A 23,208-nucleotide genomic window follows, 5' to 3' on the forward strand; every position below is an offset into this window, starting at 1 on the left:
GTCCATCGTTTCGGTGTCTGTGTCTGTCACTGCACCTACCACATTACTCTGTAGTTACCCCTCCATGAGGTACCCCCCGTGAGACAGTGACCTTCTTGAAGAGAAGGAAACTAGCATATTAGTCATCTTTGTTTCCCTAGTCCCTGACACATACTAAATCTTCGTGAACATTTGAATGCGCGAGTGAATGAGTGTGGCTCTAGAGTCTCTTCGTGGTCACTTCTGGTCAAACGTTACCATCTCCCACCTACAGGCAGGAGAAGAGCGCAGAGTCCAGGAAGAAGCAGCCTGCAAGGCAATGAGGGAATCACGGCAGAGCACTCCTACCTGAGGGAGGGGTGGTGGCCCCTCACCCCCCCTTATCCTGACCTCTGCCCCGTCCTGCCTTGCCCTGACTCTGGCCCAGCCTCACCTTCACTTCACCCAGGGAATAGCGAGGCAGCACCATGGTGGCAGTAAGAAAGGCCAAGGAAGGTGGCGGCACCCAGGGGAGCCCATTCTCCCTCCTCTAGTGACAGAACTGGGAGACAGGGCCGTTCCTGGAGAGATGAGGCCAGCCTGTTAGTCAGGCTTCTAGCCGTAGAGAAGAACGTCTTGAAGTGCGCTCTCCCACTGAACGCGGCACCTGCGTTAACTGCTTCCTCTGGGAGACTCGGCCGCAAAGTGAGCTCTATTTCAAGCAGACCTAGAAGACCCTCGCTGCCTAATCCCCCCGCCCCCGTAACTTAAGCATTCTCCCAGCATTTTACGTAAGTCCTCTGCTCCTTTTCCATTTCGGAACCTACGGTAGAATACCGCCTTGGCTCTGGCCGAGAGCCTCCTTGCTCTCCGAGCTGCCAAGGGCTCCTCACGTGCCAGGGGCAGATCTAATAAAACTCCTCTTTTTCCTACCGCTGCCTCCTGTGAAGAGCGACAGGGGGTGGGGAATAAACTTGTTCATCCACATATGGCCTCTTTCCAGAACGATATGGGCCTGGACCTTATTTTGTTCTTTGAATCAACATAAATGTGGCCTCTAACATCCTTCTATAATATCTCCCCAGTAGATGGCAGTAGTTTTCACAAAACAAACCCATGCAGGCCTCACGGATCCACACACTGGGCCTTCATCTTTCGCCAGGCGGCAACTACTACCCTGTACCTCCCATGGCTGCCGCGGCCCAGCATCTCCCAGCACTGCTGTCTGCCTCTGACTTTGGTTGTGGTGAGGGGAGAGTAAGGGGCATGTCTTACGGAAGCGTTTCCAGTTCAAGGAGACTCTCTGGTACCAGCTGAAAGACTGGTCTCAGATTATCTAAGAATCTTCCCTCCCTGCTATAACCTCAGAGGCCATGGGCCGCCCCAGGGCAGAGTTAGCGGCATGAGATAGTTCCCACCACCACCCGCGCTTCCGGATAACTAACCATTAGGCGCGTTTTTCCTTTAGCCTGGAGGAGAGCTATTCAGTGGCATTTCTCAAAATCACTTCTCTAGGCTTCAGGGGATATTTCTCCTCCTTCCCCTCTTTCCATTTCATTGGATTCTGCTATTAATGGCCTGAACCGCCCCCCACCCCAGGTCTTACACCTCTGTGCTCACCTGTTGTAAAAACGGATGAAAGACTGGAGGGTCTGGCCGAGCAGACTGTGGGCAGAGAGGATGGATCCCAGCAAGTGGGCCCTTCAGCCCAAGGCAGTACCCGCCACCACAAAGGGTGGCACTCGTACTTGATAATTACATCTGTGAAAGGCACCTCCCCGTTCTTGTTCTTTCAGACTTCTCTAGAAACACTCAACAAAGCCATCGCCGGCTTTGTGGTGATGTCTGAGGAAATGGAGAAGGTGTATAACAGCTTCCTCAACAACCAGGTTCCTTCTCTGTGGTCCAGCACAGCCTACCCGTCCCTGAAGCCACTAGGATCATGGGTCAAAGATCTTATCCTGAGGACTGCGTTTGTGGAGGTAAGAAAATTCATTTCTTTGGGATTTGATGAGCATGGTAGGCCTAAGGTCCTTAGGCAGCCCTAGGGAACTGAAACACTAACAACTGTTGAGGGATCATCTGAGCCCAAAGAAACAGAAACTTCCAGAATGGCATCAATTTGAAAGTCATGCTGATTACAATGTACTTTGCCCTTGGCCCATTTTAGTTTCAGATCTAGTTCATGGGACCCCGCTGTGAGGTCCAGAACCAATCTGACGGGGGTCCAAACTGCCAGGTGTGACCTTGCTGTGGTCTCCCCTCTTCCACACCCCCTGTGACAACCAGCTTCTGGATTTGTGGTCTGTTGGGTGAAGAAGGGGGGCAGACAGGCAGGGAGAATTGGGGCTGATGACTAACTCAGGCTGGTTGAGATTCTGACTCCTGAGAGGCCCTCCAAAATATGACTTTGATTTAAATGACAAACTCCATTTCAGAAAAACAATACATGATGATGTAATCTTTCTCCTTTAGTTGTGGCTCAAAAGGGGGCAGCCTAAGTCCTTCTGGATCTCTGGTTTCTTCTTTCCTCAAGGATTTCTAACAGGTAACTGTGCTTTCCCAAGAAAAATCCCACAGAAAAGACCATGATTTGTTACATGCTGGGTTTCTAGGAACCGGGGAAAAGGCATGGCTGCTCATGACCTAACCGTGGATTGTCGATTATAGGGCAGTTCGGTGAGGCCCTGCTCTTCCTCACTTGCTCGGGGAGAGGATGGCAGCCATAGCAGATGCTCCCCTACAGCCCAATCCCTGCCCCTCGCCGTTGCGCAAGCAGGTGCACCGCTGCTGCCGTCAACGTCCCCTGCATGCACGGTCCCCGTGTGACCCGTGCTTAAAGGCACCACCTGCTCCAGCCCCACCTCAGCACAGCTTCCTTCCCTCTAAAAAATACTCCTTCTGTCCTTCCATCAGCCTCCAGGACCCCAGCTAGAGGGTCCAGCCCTTAATCTGTCTCATTCTGAATCCCTCATAAACGGCCCATCAAGACCAGCTGAGCAGGACTCTAAGTTAGGGAGATGGAGCTCTGGAACTCCTGCACTGGCGTATCCCCCTCACTGCAGAGCAGGGCCCTTGAGACGTGGCCTTCTTCCCTCTCTTCCCAGCCCTGCCATGGCTCCACCCCTCCCGACAGCCCTGCAGGCTTGCCCTCTGATGAACTAATTCGGAATCAGGCAATAACGTTGAGACCTCTCGCTGGAGAGGAAGCTCTCCGACGCTAGAGCAGCCTGGTGCAGGCAAGCAGCGGCAATGTTGTTCGGAGGACCCAGCTTTCTGGTTTCGTATTTACAGGAACTCTTCAAAATCATGCTCGGAAATACAATTTGCCTATAGATGAGCTGAGTTTCAAATACAACATGATTCCCACCTATCGGGATCAAGCTGCAGTTATAGAAGCTGCCAGGACGCTGCAGTTTGGACAAGAATTACCCATGGACTTAGAGGTATTGTCCCCGGACTGTTACAGCAGAGCTCTGTTCCACTGCCATTTGCCATCTCAGCCAACCTCCCCTGCCCCCTCCCCTACTGCCTCCCACATGCAGGAGCCCGGGAAGCAGGACGAGATTCACACCCCTCAGACAGACTCCCTGGTCTAGCAATGCCTAGATGGGAACTGCCTAAATTAGCCTGATTTGTAGAGGTATTTTTTAAAGTAACACTGTTTATTTCTTTAGATTCCTATAGCAACTTTCTCCTTCTTATGGAGAAAGAGGTTAAATATAAGGGTTTTAGCAAGATGTTACAAACAAGGGTTTCAGGATCAGGCAGGCCTGAGTTTAAATTCTGACTTTCCCCTTTGCCAGCTGTGTGTGCCAGAGCAATGACTAACGTGTCCGCACCTCAGTGTTCGCATCTGTAAAATGGGGCTGATGCCGTCAGCCTCAGAGTGTAATGCAGTAAAAATGAACGAGCGCATAATGCTCCCCAATAAACGACTATTATCATAGGCTGAATGCATTTGCCGTTCATTCAAATGCCTCCTAGCGGAAGTGATATACCAACTTCATACCTTATATGGCCATAAATACGTGACAGAACTAACAGGAATGCACTAAGGAAGCAGTTTAAGCTCCTTGCCTACAGTTTACTCCCTGTAGAGCAGAAGTTCTCAAGTGTGGCTCCAATACCAGGAGCATGGGCATCACCTGGGAACTTATAGAAATGCAAACTCCAAGGACCTATTCCAGATCTACTGAATCAGAAACTCTGGACTGGGACCTAGAAATCTGTACCGTGACGAGTCCTCCATGGGGTTCTTAGCCCACTAAAGTTTGAGAACCACGGCTGTAGAATATCAGTGATTCTCAACCTTGACTGAAGGTTAGAAACACCTGTGGAGCTTTTTAAAAATCCCAGTGCCCAGACTACACCCCAGTTACATCAGAATCACCCCAATTTCATTAGGCACCATTATTTTCCAAAGCTCCCCTGGGGATTCCAGTGGACCGCCAGGGATGGGAACCACGGCTGCCAACCTGAGCGGCCCAGCTTCCATGTGCTGAGGAGATGTCGGTGGGGGAGTGGAGCTCTGCCTCCAAGCACCTACCCACACGAGTGAGCTGTATAAATACAACTTTCTATACGTGCCACAAAATCAAACATCTGCTCCAGATTGTTTTTTCCAAGAAAGTGGTCACTCACCAATCAGCATAGTTGTGGTGAATGGCTTTACTAAACTTTCTTTAACATATCCTGGCATCAGTTAGAAGAAATTGCTCCTGGATAATTCTATCAGTATCCACCCCACTCAGATCTAATTGATCTACTCTTTGCTCTCAGGAGCAAAAACTTACGAAGACCAAACTGATCCAGTATTCCTGGCTTACTTACGAAATACTATAATAGCCCGCGCCTCTTAATTGCCTGTATTTAAAATGACAATAAAAAGGGTTACATTTTTAAGGAAATTGGTTTTAGCATCAAAATACTTTTTAGAGTAAAGAGAAAATAAATTGAGAGTTGCACTGCTCATTATTTTGAGCCCCTTTTAGCCAGGAGGGTGTCCCAGACCCATATCGGGAATCACTGAGGCCTCGGGAAGGCACCCGCATAAAAGCTCTCGCTGAGGCCTTGCAGGATGCTGGCCCTGCCCTGTGCCTGGCCCGTTTTTACCTGCCACATGAGGCCGACTCTGACCCAGAAATCTGAGGGAAGCTTACACTGCCCACCAGGACCCCTGTCCCTCCCCCTTGCCCCAATCCACATATCTCCTCTTGGATCATGGGCACTCAGCCATGACAATGCCTTGGAATCTCTGCCATCTGTGAAGATGGCCGGTGGTATCGTGGGCCCAACTCCTGGTCCTCCCAGCAAACGTCTGCAAGAGACTGTGCTTACACAGCTTTCGTTCTGTTACAAACAAGCAGGGCCACTGTCAGCGCATTTCCCCCCTTCGCGCAGTTTGGGAAAGCACACGCCCTCTGGGTGGAGGCCCAAATGGCTCCCACACGTGGCCTGGCAAGTGCATAGCAGGACGGTTTGCAGCCTCTACTAAGGCAACCTGCACAAGTGCACACAGCAGCCCCCCAAACAGGAAGGCCTGCCCCGCCCTGCCTGCCCAAGAGCCAAATTCAGGATGCCAGAAAGTAAAGACCAGCCAAAAAGACCTTATCTTTTTTTCACAATGAAAATCTACTACCTGTGGCCGTACAGCTTGGTCATCTGCCTGCAGCTGTGAAGCTGCAATTATCCAAAAGACAACTGGCTCCACAAGTGGCCAAATCACTCAGTGTTGAGGGAGGATGACACAGAAGCCTATGACTGGCCAAAATTGTACACCAGTGGTGGCATCTCATCACGGGCCACTAAGTGGCAGGGTTTTTCTCTGTCTCTCCACCCCCCCTTAATAGAAACATGAAAAATCTAGCATAATTTCTGAAAACAAAAAAGGAACTTCCCATTGGTGCCCTGCAAGTGTTACTACAGAGACAGAATCTATCTTTAGGAGGTCACCCAGACCCTTAGACCTTGCTAAAAAGAACATGAAAGTCACAGCCCTCTGATCCCACCTGCTTCCCATGAGAACAAGGAAGTCATAACATCATATCAGATGGTTTGAAGCCCACGAATGGTATCCCCTATTAGAGATCCTGGCAGAGTGTGGAAAGTATGAGGTTTGGTGTCAAACTGAGAAGCGAGTCATTTGACCTTTCCAAGCCTTGGTATTCTCCTCTCTGAAATGTGAGTAACAACAGCAATCTATAGAATGGTTCTTAGAATTAACTGGTGAAATGTGGGACTCAGGAAATGGCCCACAACAGCTAATAGCCTTCTCCTCTTCTCACCTTAACCTCCTCATCTTTCAGTTGCCCTCTCCTGAGGATGGCGTTCTTGTTCATGGAATGTTCATGGATGCTTCTCGATGGGACAATATGGAGATGGTGATAGAGGACGCATTGCCAGGACAGATGAATCCAGTGCTGCCTGTGGTGCATTTTGAACCTCAACAAAATTATGTGCCAGACCCAACACTTTACCATTCCCCACTTTATAAAACAGGGGCCCGGGCAGGAACACTCTCAACCACAGGTAAGGATGTGCTAAGACTGGTCCAAATGATGACAAAATGCAAACATCAAAGTCCAAAAAACAGCTATACTGTGCAAGGAGAGATCTTAAGCCAATTAGCAAAGCTTAAAATGAGGCCACTTATACTAATTTATAAATGTTGTAAATTCTCTTTTAACGCTGAGTATGGACTGCTTTCTTCTGTATGTCTAATAAGTAGAAAATAGAGCTTATTGAGCAGTGACTTCTAATTTCAAAATGATGGCCTGAGTACACACGAAAATCCCTCTCTCGCCAAAGTCACTGAGACTCATCACAGATAACAGATTTGAAAATAAACCGAAAATGGAATGCCATGTTGCAAAAAGGGGAATCCGAGTGGGCCTGAAACTGAGATGCAGCCCTGAAAAAAGGAACCAGGTAGAAAGCCGTATCAACAGAGAAGCTGAAGATCTGCCCCTACACAGCTAGGACGCAGCTGAAGGGTGAGCAGGGAAGGAGCTCAGGAAATCCCTCACAATACAGCATGATGCAATTTAAAAAAAAAAAAAAAAAGGCCATCGTGAAAGGAGCCAAATTTTCCAGTGTTTATCTAGTAGGCAATCTGGAAGGAGAAAGGGAATGAAAGAGAGATAATAATGGCTGATAATTTCCCAGAACTGAAGAAAAACTGTTTTCAGAGTGGCCATACCATTGAACACTCCCACCAGCAGTGTGTAAGCATTCCAGTGCCTCCACATCCTCACTACCACTTAGGATGACCAGTCCTTTTAATTCTAGATGTCAGATAGATAGATGGATGACAGAATATAGTGGTATCTTCTTGTGGTTTTACTTTGCATTTCCCGAATGACTAATGATGTTAGCGATCTTTTCTGGTACTTATTTATATCTTCTTTGGTGAACTGTCTGTTCAAGTCTTTTACCCATTTTGTAAGAGTCATTTGTCTTATTATTGGCTAAAAGTTCCAGTAGGAACTCTGTCTTCTTGGCAAGAGGAACCAAGAAAAGGCAGTAATTAAAATGGTGTTGCAGACAACCCTCTCGGGTCCCCTCCCTCCTCGGGAGCTTTGTACTATCACTTTGCTATTGCTCAGTAGACCTTGTTTGGCGCCTGGGGGGCTCAGTCAGTTAAGCATCTGCCTTCGGCTCAGGTCACGATCCCAGGGTCCTGGGATCGAGCCCCGCATCGGGCTCCCTCTCAGCAGAGAGTCTGCTTCTCCCTCTCCCTGTGCATGCACTCTCTCTCTCTCTTGCTCTCTTACTTTCTCTCTAAAATAAAATAACATAGGGGCGCCTGGGTGGCACAGCGGTTAAGCGTCTGCCTTCGGCTCAGGGCGTGATCCCGGCATTATGGGATCGAGCCCCACATCAGGCTCTTCCGCTATGAGCCTGCTTCTTCCTCTCCCACTCCCCCTGCTTGTGTTCCCTCTCTCGCTGGCTGTCTCTATCTCTATCGAATAAATAAATAAATAAAATCTTTAAAAAAAATAAAAAATAAAATAAAATAAAATAACATAAAAATAAAATAAAATCTAAAATTAAATTAAATTTAAAAAAATAGGTCAGGAAGAGAGAAATTATTCCACAAATGGTGCTCAATTAGTTATACCAAACTTAGACCCTATATCATACTATATACAAAAATTAAATCACTTAGGGATTCTTTACACTTAATCATCACTAAATTTTAAAATTATCATTAACCCTAATGAAATAATGGCTCTAAGTAATAATAATTATCAACAGCTGCTAATACCCCAACAAAGAAAGACAATCAGACACAATGTGCTTCCTGATGAAAGTACACACCACCTATTCAAGTATTCTTGCCCAAAAAAATTCAAACCTGAATGTGAGCATGCCTCTAGATCTAACCACCCCTTTACAGGGATAGAGGAACATGTTTAAAATCACCACAAGGAGGCTGTCAGCAAAAATCCAGACTGTGGGAAACTTTATACTATACAGTCTGGTTGTTTCAACAATTTCAAGGGGGTGGCAAAAGGAACAGAGGGGGAACCTACCAGTTGAAAGAGATTTAAGAGACACATCACTGGGGCACCTGGGTGGCTCAGTCGGTTGGGCATCAGACTCTTGATTTTGGCTCAGATTGTGATCTCAGGGTTGTGGGTTCAAGCCCCACATCAGGCTCCTTGCTGGGTGTGGAACCTGCTTCGGATTCTCTCTCTCCCTCCCCCCACACCCTCACTCATTCTAAAATAAAATAAATAAAATAAAATAGACACATCACTATTGCAAGGCATGGACCTTATTCGAATCCTGAATCAAACTAACAGGTAAATATATATACGTGTGTGTGCGTATGTGTATGTATATGTGTATGTAGGCGTGTGTGTGTATGGTGCATTTGTACTATAAAATGTCACTCAAGCACTGCCAAGGAACTATGCAGGGCATGGCGTACAAAGGTAAGGAAAGGGGAGATACATGCATTCTCTGCTAGAAACACCACCACCTTCCCCAACTTCCACACGGATGGGGTTTGCTATGAATGCAGTGCCATCTTGAAGGCAGAGCGCTCTTCTTCTCACACTGGTCCTGGTGCAAAAGTGCAACAGTGACTCTTACTTCAGAAGTCCCAGAGCTGAGGACCAAATGTCTGCGATTGTGCTTAGTCATTTCAAGAGCGCTGGTGCCTAACTGCAAGGTGAAACAAAGGATGGATGAATGGACAGACAGATGGACAAATGAATAGAGGCCCCACCTACCAACAGCATCCCAAGTCCCACTAAAAGCTCAAGGCTGAATCCTAGTCCAATGTTCCCTCAGTCAGACTGCAGAGAATTTGAAACATTTACAAGGTTATACAAACTCAAAGGTGGACAGGTCCTAAAGGATCACAAGTCCCAACATCTTCATCTTACAGAGCATAAAACTGAAACCCGTAGAGGACTGGTTGCCCATTATCTTTAAAAACTGAGTCAGGTCTGAAACCCAAGTGTCTTGACTCCCAGTACAGTGTTCTTTGTATCAAGGGGTTATTCTTTAACAAACCTATTGTCCTTGTATCCTTAACTAGGTCATTCAACCAACTTTGTGGTGACTGTCCTCTTACCCTCCAAGCGGTCCAAAGACTACTGGATTGCCAAGGGATCAGCTCTGCTCTGCCAGCTAAATGAGTGAAAAGTTGCCTCCTCCTGCTAAAAAAGAACCAGGCCAGAGATCCTTCCTGATGGGGCACAAAGGTCTGCATAACTTATACGAGAGCAAAACAGCTTTACTTCGTATCTGACTTAAGGGTAGTAAGTGTGGTTTTTCTTTTCAAACCTAAAATAAAGTGTTTGAGTGTTTCTCCCTGTTGGTAATTCAAGCTCTGATGTGAAAGCAGTGGGTTCAGCACTCACCTCTTAGACCTGCTCCCCCTCCCCCAGGTGAGAGCCAGGCGGCTTCCCATCAATAACTTGGGGGGAGTGAGGGAGTAACCTGGGCGAGTCAGAACTCAGCAGTGCTTCATCCACATGGGCTTCCTTCCTCCTCACTCTAATATAAAAGGCCTGGCGTCCACTACGGTCACATGGCCCCAGCTGCTTCCACTTCTAGACCAGATTAAGGCTCAGGGCCCAACACATGGGAGGCTGATGAGCAAATGAGGTGGGTGACAAGCTCTCGACCCCATGGTGCCGGTTCCCCGCACACACACGCTCTACGGGGCTACGCTACAATCCACAGACGAGCCTGCTATGCTTCACGGAAGTGCAGGTTGGTCCGGCCCAACTACAGAGCTCCCCCTCCCACTTCGGGATGAGCCTGTGTGAAAAGCAGCCACGTCCCACCCAGGTGCACCTGAGCCCCTGCCACCTCAAAAGCAGAGGTTGTTAGGCCACTACTAAGATGGAACTGTCACCAAAAACAGAAGATGGAGCAGTCACTGTGGTAAAGCACCTGATGTCAGCCCTGCCAACAAGGGTCTGTTTGCCTCCCCAGCCAAGAAACTGGGACTCACCCAGCTAGGGCGGTAAAGCCACGCCACCCCCTCACAGAAATTCGCAAGAACTGGGTCAGGCCCAGTAATCCTCCCTTCCCCTCTTACCTCCGCCTTCATCCCCATACCTGTCAAAGTTAAAAACAGACTCAAGTCCCGGAGAAGCGGAGCGCACTTCTATTACTTCGCGTCCAGAGCAGGAACCCGAGACTACTCTTGCCGTTCCACGTGGGGACAGGTGTTTACTAAGCCGTGGGAATGGCTGCAGCTGCAGAAGTCAGAGGCTGACATCAGCCACCACAGCAGCTGTAATCCGAGGTCAGAGAGCAGTAGGAAGCTGTGCCAACCGTGCAACTGTCCCTGCTCATGGAGCAGGCGACTGACCGGACAAGGAAATGCAGAGCAGGGCCACTGCACAAACCCGTACCTGCCACCGCTCCTGAAGAGAAACGGCTTCGGCCCCCTTCCACCTTCCAAGTCATGTAAGTCTACCTCATGGGAGAATCGCAAACATAGCAGTAAGGGACTCTGGGAACGTTTAGCCCTCCTACCCCTGCCATTCGGGGTGCACAGTGCAGAATGGAGCAAGGACCCTCACGCCACTCTTTAAGTAGACCCCAAAATCTTCTGGGCCCTGGAAATGACTGAGAATGCACCCACAAGAAAGCCTGGGAAGAGAAGACCACAGAACAGCAAGCCCAGGCAGTCAAGCTTGCCCCAAACCAAGTTAGGAACAAACACATCTACTTCCTATTGGCCCCGTCCAAGTCCTGGGCAGACCCTCTGGGTTTCTGGGAGCTCTCGAAGGCCCCTAAGGAAACCTAGCCATGGGGTGGGGGTGGGGGGGGGGTAGGGCTAAAAATTCCCATTTCAGACTCAACCAAGACAATTCTACTCTTATTCATTTTATATAGATTCCCCATAAGATTTTATTTGTAAAAGACATAGACATAGAAATAATAAATAACAAGACAGGAAGAGGGAGCGTTTGGAAACCACTTTCTCGCACCATACCTTTGACGAAGCCCATCCATTCACCCAGCCTTCAGCAGTTGGTGAGACACTCATACACTGTACGTAATTAAAGCAACTGTCAGAGGGCAGGCAGCACCCTAGTCACCAGACCTTGAACAGAGAAGAGCAAAGGTCCTATGGCCTACTGACTCCCCTGAATCCAGAAACAGGAATGAGTAGGAAGAGGAGCAGCAGGAAGGAGAACAGGGTCAGGATCCAAAGTGGCAGGCAGGCCAGGAGCAGGGCCCGGGGGTGAAGCAGTGACAGTATTCAGAGGGTGTGAGCAAAGTTGTTTGCATAATATATACACATGGTGGGGAAAAGTCTACACAGAAAATGTATTTAATTACTTTCATATAATGCATTTATAATTATTTTCATACAACTCATTATGTTACCAAACTGTACACCTGCCCCAAGCACGGCTGCATAACCCAAAGTCACTCCTTTGGAAAGAGAAGAACCAACACCGCATTTTATTCTCTCTCTTCCTGGGTTGGGCCTATCAAGGCCAGACCAGAGTGTGGGGTACAGGAATGGCCATCCTTCAAGTCCAAGGGGTCAGGGGCTTGGCCTGGCTCCTCCAGTCATCACAGAAGGGGCGTCTCTGCTTGGAAAGCCGGCACCAGCACCCAGAACACAGGAGTCCAGAGAGACAGACAGGCACTGCTGGCCACCATCTGGCTGTGCGGGGGATGCCCACGGTGAGGGAGCTGCAGCTCGGCACAGATGGACCTATCCAGAACGGGGACCTGTAGCTGTGGGACCACAGCGCTAGGAGGAAAAGAAAAAACCAGAGTCTCAGAGCACAGCAGGAGCCACTGGATACTCCAAGGCCCCCAAAGGCCCACACAGCTTCTTCTCATCTCCTTCTTTTAAGGATGGGAATGGGCTTCCTGTGTCTTTGTCCTCAATACTACTGCTACAAAAAAATCCAGGTAATACAGGTGCTAAGACCAGCACATCGGACAACTCTCCCCCAGCGACACGGTTCTTGGTTCAAAGATTATTAAAACTCTAGGTGTAAGAAGGCCCAACTCAGATTTGCTTACCATTAATTAGCCTTTGGGCCATCTCAGGCAGGGACCCTCCTCACTGACCACACATAGAGGCACACCCAAGCCATGAGGTGTCCTCCCTAAGATCTGGCTCTCTCCCCTATCCCAGCTCAGATCCAGTGTGAACACCGTGCCGACCTCCCAAGTCAGGACAGTATGAGCTGAGCGGCCCATGATCTCAGGCCCACCTGGACCTTTCAGCTCAGCTCAGGTGTAAAGTGCCCAACTCCAGGCCACCCTGAAAGGAAATGGCCCAGCCTGAAAAAGTACTGAACAGGTCAATTTCTTCCTCCACCACTGAAGGAAGATTGAAGAGCCACCCTCTGTCAGGTACCATGGAACAAGGACACAACAGGATCTGTCCCTGTTCTCCAGGTCCCATTTGGCTGCCAGCTTCCCTCCATTTAAAAATGCCAATCCCGGGAGCACCAGGGTGGCTTGGTTGGTTGAGCGTCTGACTCTTGATTTTGGCTCAGGTCATGGGATCAAGCCCTGAGTCCGGCTCCATGCTCAGCATGGAGTCTGCTTCAGATTCTCTCTCTCTCTCTCTCTCTCTCTCTGTGTCTCTCAAATAGGTAAATAAATAAAATATTTTTAAAAATTAAAAAACAAAAAAGCCAATTCCGCAGCACATTGGATGCCTGCTTCAAGCCTTCAGTGGCTCCTCATTTCTGCAGGCACTCCCTCCACTTCTTGTCTGGACCCACCCCAACGACCCCAATCCCCTTTACTTCCCAGGCTCCAGCCACAATTACTTCATCTTGGTTTCTTCAACATGATCACTCTCTCCAGGCCTTCAAATTGTTCCCTTTGCTTGAAACTCCTTCCCCTCCTTGCTCATTTGTTTACTCATTCAACATTTACTATTACGCACCTATGCAGGCACGGGATCCCTGAATCTCCCGATCCAGACTCAAAAGTTCTGTTCATTGGGCTTCACTTTGTCCGGCTTCTACTCAGTATCAGCCAAAAGGTCCCTTCACTCCATGAGGCCTTTTCTGACCCCCCAACCCTAAATAGTAACCTCCAACACACACGAAACCACATCTCACAGCACCCTACACTTCCTTTGCAGACAACTCAAAATCTGGCTTCCTCCCCAGAATGTGAACTCCATGAAGGCAGAGAGCTAATGCCTGCTTTATTCCAAAGCCACAGCACCCAACACAAAAGCAGGCACATAGGAGGAGCTCAATACATTTGGGTTGAATTGAACTGGATCCTGGATCCCAGGCCCCTCTGATGGCAGTTCTTCCAGAAGCCTATGCCCTGCAGACCAGGCTGAGTCATCACCTCTGACTCCCCTGTCCACTTCTGATTTACCTCCTAAGCATCTCTGAGAGTACATTCTGTGGTCACCCTACTCCCTGTCAATCGTGGGGGCTGAATAAGCCCATTCCCACAAGGCTGCTTCCAGCTCTGCAAAACTATGAAATCCCTGCTCTACGGTAGAGAAAGGGCTGGCAAATCAAACCCTCATGCATACCCACACCCGCCCCCCATCCTTTCTTTAACAAGGATAAACATGTTGCCCTTACTCTGGCTTGAGGCAACTACCTTTAATCCGGATTCATCTGTATCACAGTGAACAGAAGACCAGTGCCCAAGGCTGTGAGGAACAGGAAAGGCTGGTCCACGAGTGGGGCGCTCATCCCCACCACAGCCTTGAACCCCCTCCGTCTTAAGCAGTGTGATGGGCATTCCCGGGCTGCTCCCCACCCACACTCCCAGTGGGGAGGATGGAAGCCGGGGATGGGCTCCCGGCTGACCCAACCCAGCCCAGCTCAAACCACCGCCTCACCTCTCCTCCAGTCGTACCCACAGATCGCTGAACTGCCGAAGCCGCTGCCTTCGCTGTGGGCGCGGCCGCCTCCGCTTCTTCCGAAACTTCCGCTCCGACTCACCACCCAGGTCGGCACTGCCAGACGGAAACACGTGAGGAAGCAATGGCGAGTGCGCTGCAGACGCAGCTTCCGGTGCCAGCGCTTCCCCAGCGGGCACTTCCGGAGCAAAGATGGCTGAGGAGGTGGGCCCCGACGAGGGACTTTGACTCTTCTCTCTGTGAACAGGGATGGAGGGAAGATGGATTTGAAGGGAAATCGCACAGCACGGAGTCCAACCCGCCCTCAGGGCTCAGGGCCTCACAACAAGGATGACCAGAACCCTAGAGCACACCCCTGTGTAGCCTAAGGGCCATTCACCAGATCCACACTGGAATATGTGGTAGGCAGAATAATGACCCGCAGAGATGTCCCGGTCCTAATCCCCAGAACCTGGGCATACATTTGTTGCCTTTCCTGGTAAAAGGGATTTTCCGGCTGTGACAGAGGACTTTGAGATGGGAGATCACCCCAGGCTATCTGGGTGGGTCCAGTCTAAACACATGGGTCCTTAAAGCCACAGAACTTTTCTGTGGCCAGTGGGAGATGTTAAGTACAGAAGAATGGTCAGAGAGATGCAACGTCACTGACTTTGAAGATGGGGGAATGGGCCACAAAACAAGAAATGTGAGCAACGTCTATAATCTGGAAAAGGCAAGTAAACAGATTCTCCCCTAGGGGCTCCAGAAGGGAATGCAGCCCCACTACACCTTCATTTCAACCCAATGACACATGTGTGAGGCTTCTACAGAACTGTAAAATAATCTCGAGCTTGAAGTCAGAGTTTATAGTAATTTGTTGTGGCAGCAAAAACAACAACAACAAAAAAAACTCTACAGCATCCATTATCCTGGGAAAAAGTGTGGGGGTGGGGGACTGCCTAAACCCTTGGGCTCAGCCCAGCAGGACCCCTGTCCTCGCTTCACAGCCAGGGGCATTTCCTGTGTATTCCAGACTGCTGACAGGTGGAGGGGAGTGGCTGCCAGTTGCCCTCTCCTCACTCCAACATACAGCCCCCCTCTATCTGCCTAGTACTGGCCTACCCCAAGACCCAAGGGGCTGGCAGGGCTGGAGTAAGCTAGGTCACCAGTTGGAAGGCCTCCTGCCCCCACCCACACAGCCTGCCCCAGATCCAAGTTCCAAACGATCAGAATCATCCCTCAACAGTTAGCACGTCGCTGCTAAGGAGGGGAAGAAGGAAGCAGGCGCCTCCGCAGCCACTGCACTGGCGCTCGACAACACCTTCACTGTGGGCATCTCCCCCACTCTGGGCCCTTATCCCCTCGCCCCTTCCTCTCCCTGAACAGGAGCTCCTTTCCAGACTTCATGCTCCCTCATGGCCCCTAGGAGCACAGCTCACCGCTAAAAAGTCCTAGACACGACCTGAATGGAACACACACTGTGTGCCGGACGCCAGGAGAGCTACCACAGAAGCACACGCCACACCCCTTGGGAATTCATGCATCAGACCCAGGCTGGAGCAGAGAAGAAGACGGGGCACTGGATCTCACAGATTCTGATGGAATTAGGGGCGGGGATGATGAATGACCCTCCCGCAGAGGAAACTGCATGAACAAAGACAAAGGATCTGGGAAGTAAAACGTAGAAGAAGAAAGGGCAGAAAGAAAGGACGCACACGTGGAGGAGTCCGAGCTGTACCGCGGCTCTGACTAGCTGTGTGATCTTTCAGTCTCTCCATCAGTAAGGGAGAAGAAACACCCGCCTCACAGGCTGGCTTTGAGGATTAACCGGGAGTCCACGAGAACCTGGCTGCCACCTGACAATCGATCAAGAAATGTTCTTTCCTCCCCTGGAAACGTGAGCAGCCCAGCTGGATGTCAGCACTCGTTCTCAGCCCTCACTGTGCACCAGAATCGCGGAGAGATTTTCACAGTATTGATTCCTGACCTCACTTCCTCCCAGAGGCAGGGTTCAGTGTTGGGTTAGAAACAGAAGTAGGAAGCCTGAGAAGAGCCATGAACACATGTACTCGTACATACATGCACACGCACACATGTACACACACGTACATGCACACCCATGTACATATACACACACATGTGCATACACGCCCGCGGCAGGGTCCTCTTCAGCACCCACAAGGACTGTGTGCCAAACACCAGCCAAGTCAGCGGGGGGGGGGGGGGGGGGGGGGGCAGGGGGCTGAGAAGGGACCAGGGGGCCCAGCCCACCCTGCTTTTCAGGAGCACACAGTCCAATAGGGGAGGAAAGACCCACAGTGCCCCCCAAACAAGCAGGGAACCACCAAGGGCTGGGTTCTCCATCGGGGCTGAAGGGGAACAGGAGGGAGAGAAAGAGCCACACTTGGGCCGTCAGCAGAGCTGGCTGAAGGAGAGGCAGGATTTTCCCTGGGGGGGTGGGGGTTGGACAGGCAGCGACCCTGAGGGGACGTTTTCTGATGCAAGAAGCAGACCTGTGCTGGAAAAACGGTAGAGTCTGGGTGCTGAGACATCAGCACGCAGAAACCAGACTTTGGGAAAGTACAGTAAGAAACCACTGAAGGTGGTTCCCCTCTGAGGAAGGGACACTTGCAAGATTCGTCCCACAGAAAGCAAAGAATGGACCAGAGAGCGAGAACCAGGGGAGGAGAGGAAGGACCCCGAGAAAGGTGGCCCGAGGTGTGACGAAGGTGAGGAATGAGGGGTCTCAGGGGGGGGCTTCTGTAGAGTGGCAGCGCTATCGAAGGACTGTTACTGCTGACGCGCTGGAGGCAGGTATGAAGGGAGGCCGGGTGAGGCGGGCCCAGCGTGTACCCACGATTGCCTGCTCCGAGGGAGACGGGCAGAATCCTGGCCCCGGGGGGGGGGGGGGGGGGGCACTGGACTGGGAGGGAGGACCCTCTGGAGTGAGGGGCTAGGGAGAGGCCCTGGCTTGAAACATGAGTTGAAGAGGGCCTTCTGGGGAGAGAGAGGGCACCTGGGGAAGGCAGCCATAAGCGGACACCACTGCTGACCCTCTCTCTACCACCTCGGCAGTAGGGGACCCACATTCTCCTCACCACCGCTGAGGTCTCTGCCAGGAGGGGGCGCTGGTGACCGCGATCTGGAGGGAGTGGGGCGAGGACTGGAGTGTGCTGGGCGGAATTCCTATGTTGAAGCCTTGACAGCCAGTTCCTCAGAATGTGACGGTATTCATAGGCAGTGCCTTTAAAGAGGTGATTAAGTTAAAATGAAGCTGTCAGGGTGGGCCTGGATCCAATCTGACCGGTGTCCTCATAAGAAGAGGAAATTTAAACACAGAGACACGCTGTGACTGCGTGTGTGCACAGAAGGCCGCCGTCTGCAAGCCAGAGAGAGAGATCTCAGGGGAAACCAAACCTACAAGCACCTTGATTTTGGACTTCTGGCCTCCAGAACTGTAAGAAAATAAACTGGCATTATGTGATGGCAGCCCAAGCTGACTAGTACAGAAAGGGAAGGAAGGTTCCACAGGGCCATCAAAATGTGAAATGAACAGACAGACCGGGGGCGGGGGGGGGGGCAGCTCAGAGAAAGAGAAGGGGCTTGGCTCCTGCCCCTAAGATGGGTCTCACAGGCATGTTCCTGTTCATGTTCAGCCCCTCTGACCTGACATTATGACTGATTCCAGCATCTGCCTCCCTGAAACCTCCCAGATGCCCACTGGAAGGGCCCTGAGCATTAAGCCTAATCACCCCTCCTAGGGCCCCCAGCACCATGAAGCAGTCTTCCCTTCTTCTTCTTCTCTGCCCCAAGACTGCTGAGGAAAAGGCCAGTATGGCTTCTGTTGCCCAAAGTGCCTGGCCAGCCAACCCACGTCTGGCAGAGCCCCACGACAGGCTGCCAGCGGAGCCGGGTGCCAAGTGTCCACATAGCGGCCAGACTGGGAAGGTGGGAACAGCCATGCTGGGGGCCTCCAGAGCCCTTCCGGGGTGAGCCCACCCTGGTGCCCAGGCAGCCCCATGCGGGTCTCGGCCCCCTAGCTGCTCCCCAACCAGGATAGAAGCCCAGGAAGGTTACTTGTTGACGGGCCGTCCAGCAGGGACGTGCTCTACCTCATAGCCTTCGCGCCGCAGGACATCAAGCACCGTGTTGTTGCCCATGAAATGACCTGGGGGGAGGAAGAGGATCAGAACCATGGCAGCTCCCATGATTACTAAACATACCCCCAAACGCACACCCCAGATCAAAGAAATAACCCTGGTACGCTCCATCCCTTCTGCCCAACGCAGGAGAGCTCCAAAGACTTTCTGCCGTCAGGCAGGGAGGGATAGGCAGCATTTCAGAGATGACGCGAGGATCAGAAGGGCGCAGTGAGCTGCCCAGAGTCACACAGTAAGGGGACAGCATAGACACCAAGTCTCGACCTTCACCTCTGAATGCAGTGTTAACAGTCCTGACCACTCTCCTCATTTATACAAGCCAACCACCTCTGAGACCCGTGCCCCCTTCTGTCCGACACACAATGACAAATGCACCGTCAAAACCTCCGTTTAGCAGTAGCCACCATAGCTGGATACCTCAACCTGAATTTTATTTCACTTTTTCCCTTTTAATAAAAAAAACAACAAAGATCAAACAGATAAGCTTACAGTGACATCTTAAAATGAACATTTTAAAGGCCAAAAGTAGATCTTGGGGTTAACCTTCTTTCCTTTCAGGGTGTTCTCTTTTTTCTTTTTCTTTTTTTTTTTTTTTTTTTGAAGGTGGCTCCATGCCCAGCATGGAGCCCAAAACAGGGCTCGAACTCGTGACCCTGAAATCAAGACCTGAGCTGAGATCAAGAATCAGATGCTTAACTGACTGTGCCACCCCAGGCGCCCCTCCTTTCAGGTTCTGATGCTCAAAACTAACATGATCCTCCAGGCTCACATGTCCCTCTCTGTGACAATGTATGGCACTTTAATGTCCTGAATGTCTCATTACATTGTAGCAGCCCATCATGCGATTGCACGGAACTTTAGAGGGATCGTTATTATCTCCACTTTAAATTAAACAGTTTCAGGACTTCACACACTAAGCAGCAGCAGAGTCTGTGCAATCCTGACACCTCAATATTCAATAACCAGAGACGGGGACAGCAAATTAAGGTACATCCACGCTGCAGGACAGGCGACAAGCAATCTGTAGGTCTCTCCCGTGTCCTGTTCCCACATCTCTAGGAAGCAGGGTGAACCTGGATCAGCTTCTGGGAGCCTGGGGAGCCTGAGAGCGGTGCCTGTGGCAGGAGGTATTGGGCCCTACTACATTGCTGGGTTCAACTGTAGAGTCTATGACCCCAAGATCGATGAGGGGCAACCGGCTCGATGGAAGGGGCATTGGCAAGGCCCAGATTAGCCCCGGTGCAGAAGTGTAGTGAACTCCTGTACACGTTATGCCCGGGGCGCCTGCGTGGCTCAGTCAGTAAAGCATCCAACTCTTGGTTTTGGTTCATGATCTCAAGGGAGTCCGCTTGTCCCTCTCCCTCCCCCTCCCCTCCTCCCCTACCCCCGCCCCCCCATACATACATGCATACATAAAAGATTATGCCTAGATGGGGGGGGGCCTCCTGGGCTTGCAGAGTGCTGCTGTGACCCTCACTCCCCCAGCCACTACCAAGCCCACCCAGCAGGGAGTGATCACAAAAATAAAGTAGCTAACAGTCACCGAGCATTACAAGGTGCAGTGCTGTACACATCACCTGACCCCCACCCCCAACAACCCTATGAGGTAGGCATATTATTATCCCCATTTTACAGGTGAGGAAGAGGCACAGAAGATGAAGCAGATGGCATCTCGAACCCCAATGGTCTGGCTCCGGAGTCCACACTCTCAGCCAATTAGGAATAAGAACAATATTTGTCCAGTGAATGAACTGCCCCCATTTCCAATGCCTTCTCTTCACAGAATCAAGCTATTCTGTTTAACTCAGTTTTCCTCTACTCCAAGAGTAGAGTCCACACTCTCAGCCAATTAGGAATAAAAACAATATTTGTGAATGAACTGCCCCCATTTCCAATGCCTTCTCTTCACAGAATCAAGCTATTCTGTTTAACTCAGTTTTCCTCTACTCCAAGAGCAAGCTCCATTTCTCATCTCTAAATTTTATCTCCAGACCCCCATGGCAAAAGTTGCTGTTCGCTTTTAAACTCTGGAGTTTTTAGTTTTGGGTTATCCTCCCTCTGCAATTGAAAGTTTGCTAGCCACAGATTTTTTAAAAATTTTAAACCACTAGGGCTAAGTGTCAGGAGCAATTTCTGGGGTTCCCTCCAGTCCACACAACCTTCAGAAGGCAAGAGGAGAAATTGGATTCATGCAGTGGAGAAAGCAGCCCCGGGAAGAGAACTTGGCACTAGCGGCTACCCGGGGCACTCCCGACCCCCAAATGCCCAGCGGCTGCGAGGCGTCTCCCCTGCGCGGCCGCAGTGTGGTGAGCTGTGCCCGGAGAACGAGGCCGGCCCAGATGCTGCAGTCACACCTGGGCCATCTGCCCAGCACGGTCCCCATCTGGAGGGCCTGCCCCGCGACGATCTGCCTCAGATCAGCCTGCCAGCCAACCTGCTGCCCAGCCTCACACCACAGGGTAGGCCACTGTCATCTCAAAGCATCCGCCTTTCCCCCGGCACCCAGTGCCCCGCTATGCGCCGCTGGACGTCAGGAGTGGAAAGCAGCCGAGTCTGGCTTCTACACCTGTTGAGAGCACGCTGTGGTGCTTGTCCTTTAGTCTACTAATGTGGCATATGACATTAATGGATTTTCAGATGTTGTGGAAACGGTCCTCCAAAATACATCTGCATCCTAATCCCTAGAACTGTGAATGTTATCTTATATGGGAAAGAAAAAAAAAGATTCTGCAGATGTAATAAAGCCACATCCTAGAGATGTGGGAACAGGACACGGGAGAGACCTACAGATGGCTTGTCGCCTGTCCCGATCTTGAGATCAGGTGATAATTATACGGGGCCTCTCACTGTGCCGCTCCGGTAGTGCTTCTCCCCAGACCCCCAATTTACTGGAGAGAAGAACTGAGGGAGGCGGCTTGCCCAAGTCTATGAGCTAGTAGAAGAATTGAAAGGAGAAAGCCCAGGCCAGCAAATGGTCTAGCAAATGTCTGAAACCAGTTCCATTTAAAAGCATAAAAAATAAATTAGTACTAAGTCTAACAAGTGACATGCAAGATGTACAATGAAAACGGAGGGGTTAAAGGGACTAACGAAGACCAAGTAGATGGAAAGACATCCCAAGGTCATGAATTGAAAGACTTGATAAATACTACACACTCCCCGGCCTCTGGCATTTCTGCCTTTAATTCTGGAGGGTGCGAAGCTGTGACAGAATCACTTAAGAAGAGGAGAGATGTTATTCCAAAAACCCCACAAAAGGAAATCATTTTCCCAGGCTGCTTCCCTGTACGCTGTTAGCAGTTGGCCACAGCTAATCTAAAGCCCCAGGCCGTCCACCTGGGAGGCTCACGGTCAGAGACGAGACAGAAGACATGACAAATTTTAGGGGAAGTTAAAAAAGTGAAAGAGGCCAGAAAGAAGTTGGGATTAAGTGCTGAGTTCAGGAGAGAGAGATACCTTCCCAGGTTTCAGGGGAGTGTGTCACAAGCACCATGGGGAGAGAGAGCTCTGGTGATGTCACAGGGACCAGCCTGCCCAGCGCAGTTCCAACCACGCTGGATACTCGGGCCGGAGCCACTTTGCGACACTTCGCAAGCTGCCACTCAGCCCCCCTCCCACCAGGCGCCCACCTCAGCACGCCCCTCGTGGAAGGAGCATCAGAGCCCAGCGTCCCAGCAGAGGTGACCTACGACTCACCAGCTCCAAAGGCAAAGAAAAAGCCTTTGTCGGGGAACTCTTCCAAAAGGGCCTTCACCCGCTTCCCCATTCTCTCGTTCCGCTTGTAGAGAAGCTCCTGGCGGAAGTAGCTGTCGATCTCCTGGGCAGTGACACGCTCCTGAGGTGGCAGCGTGGCATTAATAAAATTGGGAACCTCCGCCAAAAGAAAGAGAGAAAAATTAGGGGCAACAGAGTTATGAACAAAGTTGCTTCATTTGAGCACCCAGCCACCCAGCCTAGAAGGTCAAGCTGCTGTCGGGGGAAGGGGGAAGACAGACACACGACTCCTGGGGTCTCCCGGCGGCTGCTTTTTCGAACTGGGATATCATTCTCTGTAACCCAAGTGCAAACATAGGAAATGAAGCGCCCTGAAGAACTCTCGGGCTATTTCCGACAGTGCTTCTGTTCTATGTAAATGCGCGTGCTTGGCGCCACGTGTTTGTGTACGGAGACCGTATCTTCACCTTAGCACATTCGGAGTTTGTACTTGTTGGACTCACACATGCTTTCTGTAGGAAAATAATTTTACATAAATACATAGTTTAGAATCAATAATTATGACTCTACTACCAAATACATGGAATGCCTATAACCATTCGACGGTGTTCCAAATTCCGTACATGTTCATTAAATTACTTCTCCAATTCCAAGTCTCCCTCTTGCTTTCTCCCGTGTTCTTTGCCCTCCTGGCCACCATTCACCTGGCTCTGGCACACACGTCAGCCAAGTGCAGTATTTACAGGGTGCCATTACACCGGAACTGTGACGGTCCGGCGTGGGGCTTGCAGCGCAGCGGCTGCAGGTGAGGTGACACACGAGCTGTCTCCCCACCCCATCTGGATCCCCTCCTCCTTGGTGCGTGCTCTCCCCTCTCCCCAGGGATTTAACAAGGTTAGCCATTTACAGGGTTTACTCAGTTACAAAACAGGATATCTACTCGGGCTGCTTCTCCCACTTGCAGTAGCCACTCGAAAACCTTCTGAAAGTCCTCAGTCTGTAACGTAACCATCAAGTCCCATTTCGCCGACAACAGAGCCCCTTTCA

General features: G+C 50.6%; 2 protein-coding genes across 5 annotated transcripts in view; one reads left to right on the plus strand and one right to left on the minus strand.

Moving 5' to 3' along the window:
• Positions 1-9,782, plus strand: part of DNAH6 (dynein axonemal heavy chain 6) — a 201,300-nt gene extending 191,518 nt beyond the window's left edge. Inside the window, exons 73-77 of the mRNA XM_026481835.4 lie at positions 1,755-1,940; positions 2,434-2,506; positions 3,253-3,404; positions 6,267-6,489; positions 9,512-9,782. Of these exons, the coding sequence (XP_026337620.3) occupies positions 1,755-1,940; positions 2,434-2,506; positions 3,253-3,404; positions 6,267-6,489; positions 9,512-9,615 (738 nt within the window). The 3' untranslated portion in view covers positions 9,616-9,782. The remainder of the gene's footprint in view (positions 1-1,754; positions 1,941-2,433; positions 2,507-3,252; positions 3,405-6,266; positions 6,490-9,511) is intronic.
• Positions 9,783-11,314: 1,532 nt separating this feature from the next.
• TRABD2A (TraB domain containing 2A) overlaps positions 11,315-23,208 on the minus strand; it is a 48,452-nt gene continuing 36,558 nt past the window's right edge. For 2 of the 4 annotated variants that reach the window (XM_057309306.1, XM_026481779.4), the window contains exons 4-7: positions 22,144-22,318; positions 18,365-18,455; positions 14,288-14,545; positions 11,315-12,202 (exon numbers count right to left, since the gene is read on the minus strand). In XM_057309306.1, coding sequence (XP_057165289.1) covers positions 12,019-12,202; positions 14,288-14,545; positions 18,365-18,455; positions 22,144-22,318 — 708 coding nt within the window. In that variant the 3' untranslated portion in view covers positions 11,315-12,018. Of the gene's footprint in view, positions 12,203-14,287; positions 14,546-18,364; positions 18,456-22,143; positions 22,319-23,208 lie in introns of those variants that run through there. The other 2 variants (XM_057309307.1, XM_057309309.1) reach the window with 2 other exon arrangements.

Source organism: Ursus arctos, unplaced genomic scaffold (assembly GCF_023065955.2).
Source record: "Ursus arctos isolate Adak ecotype North America unplaced genomic scaffold, UrsArc2.0 scaffold_8, whole genome shotgun sequence".
NCBI lineage: Eukaryota > Metazoa > Chordata > Mammalia > Carnivora > Ursidae > Ursus > Ursus arctos.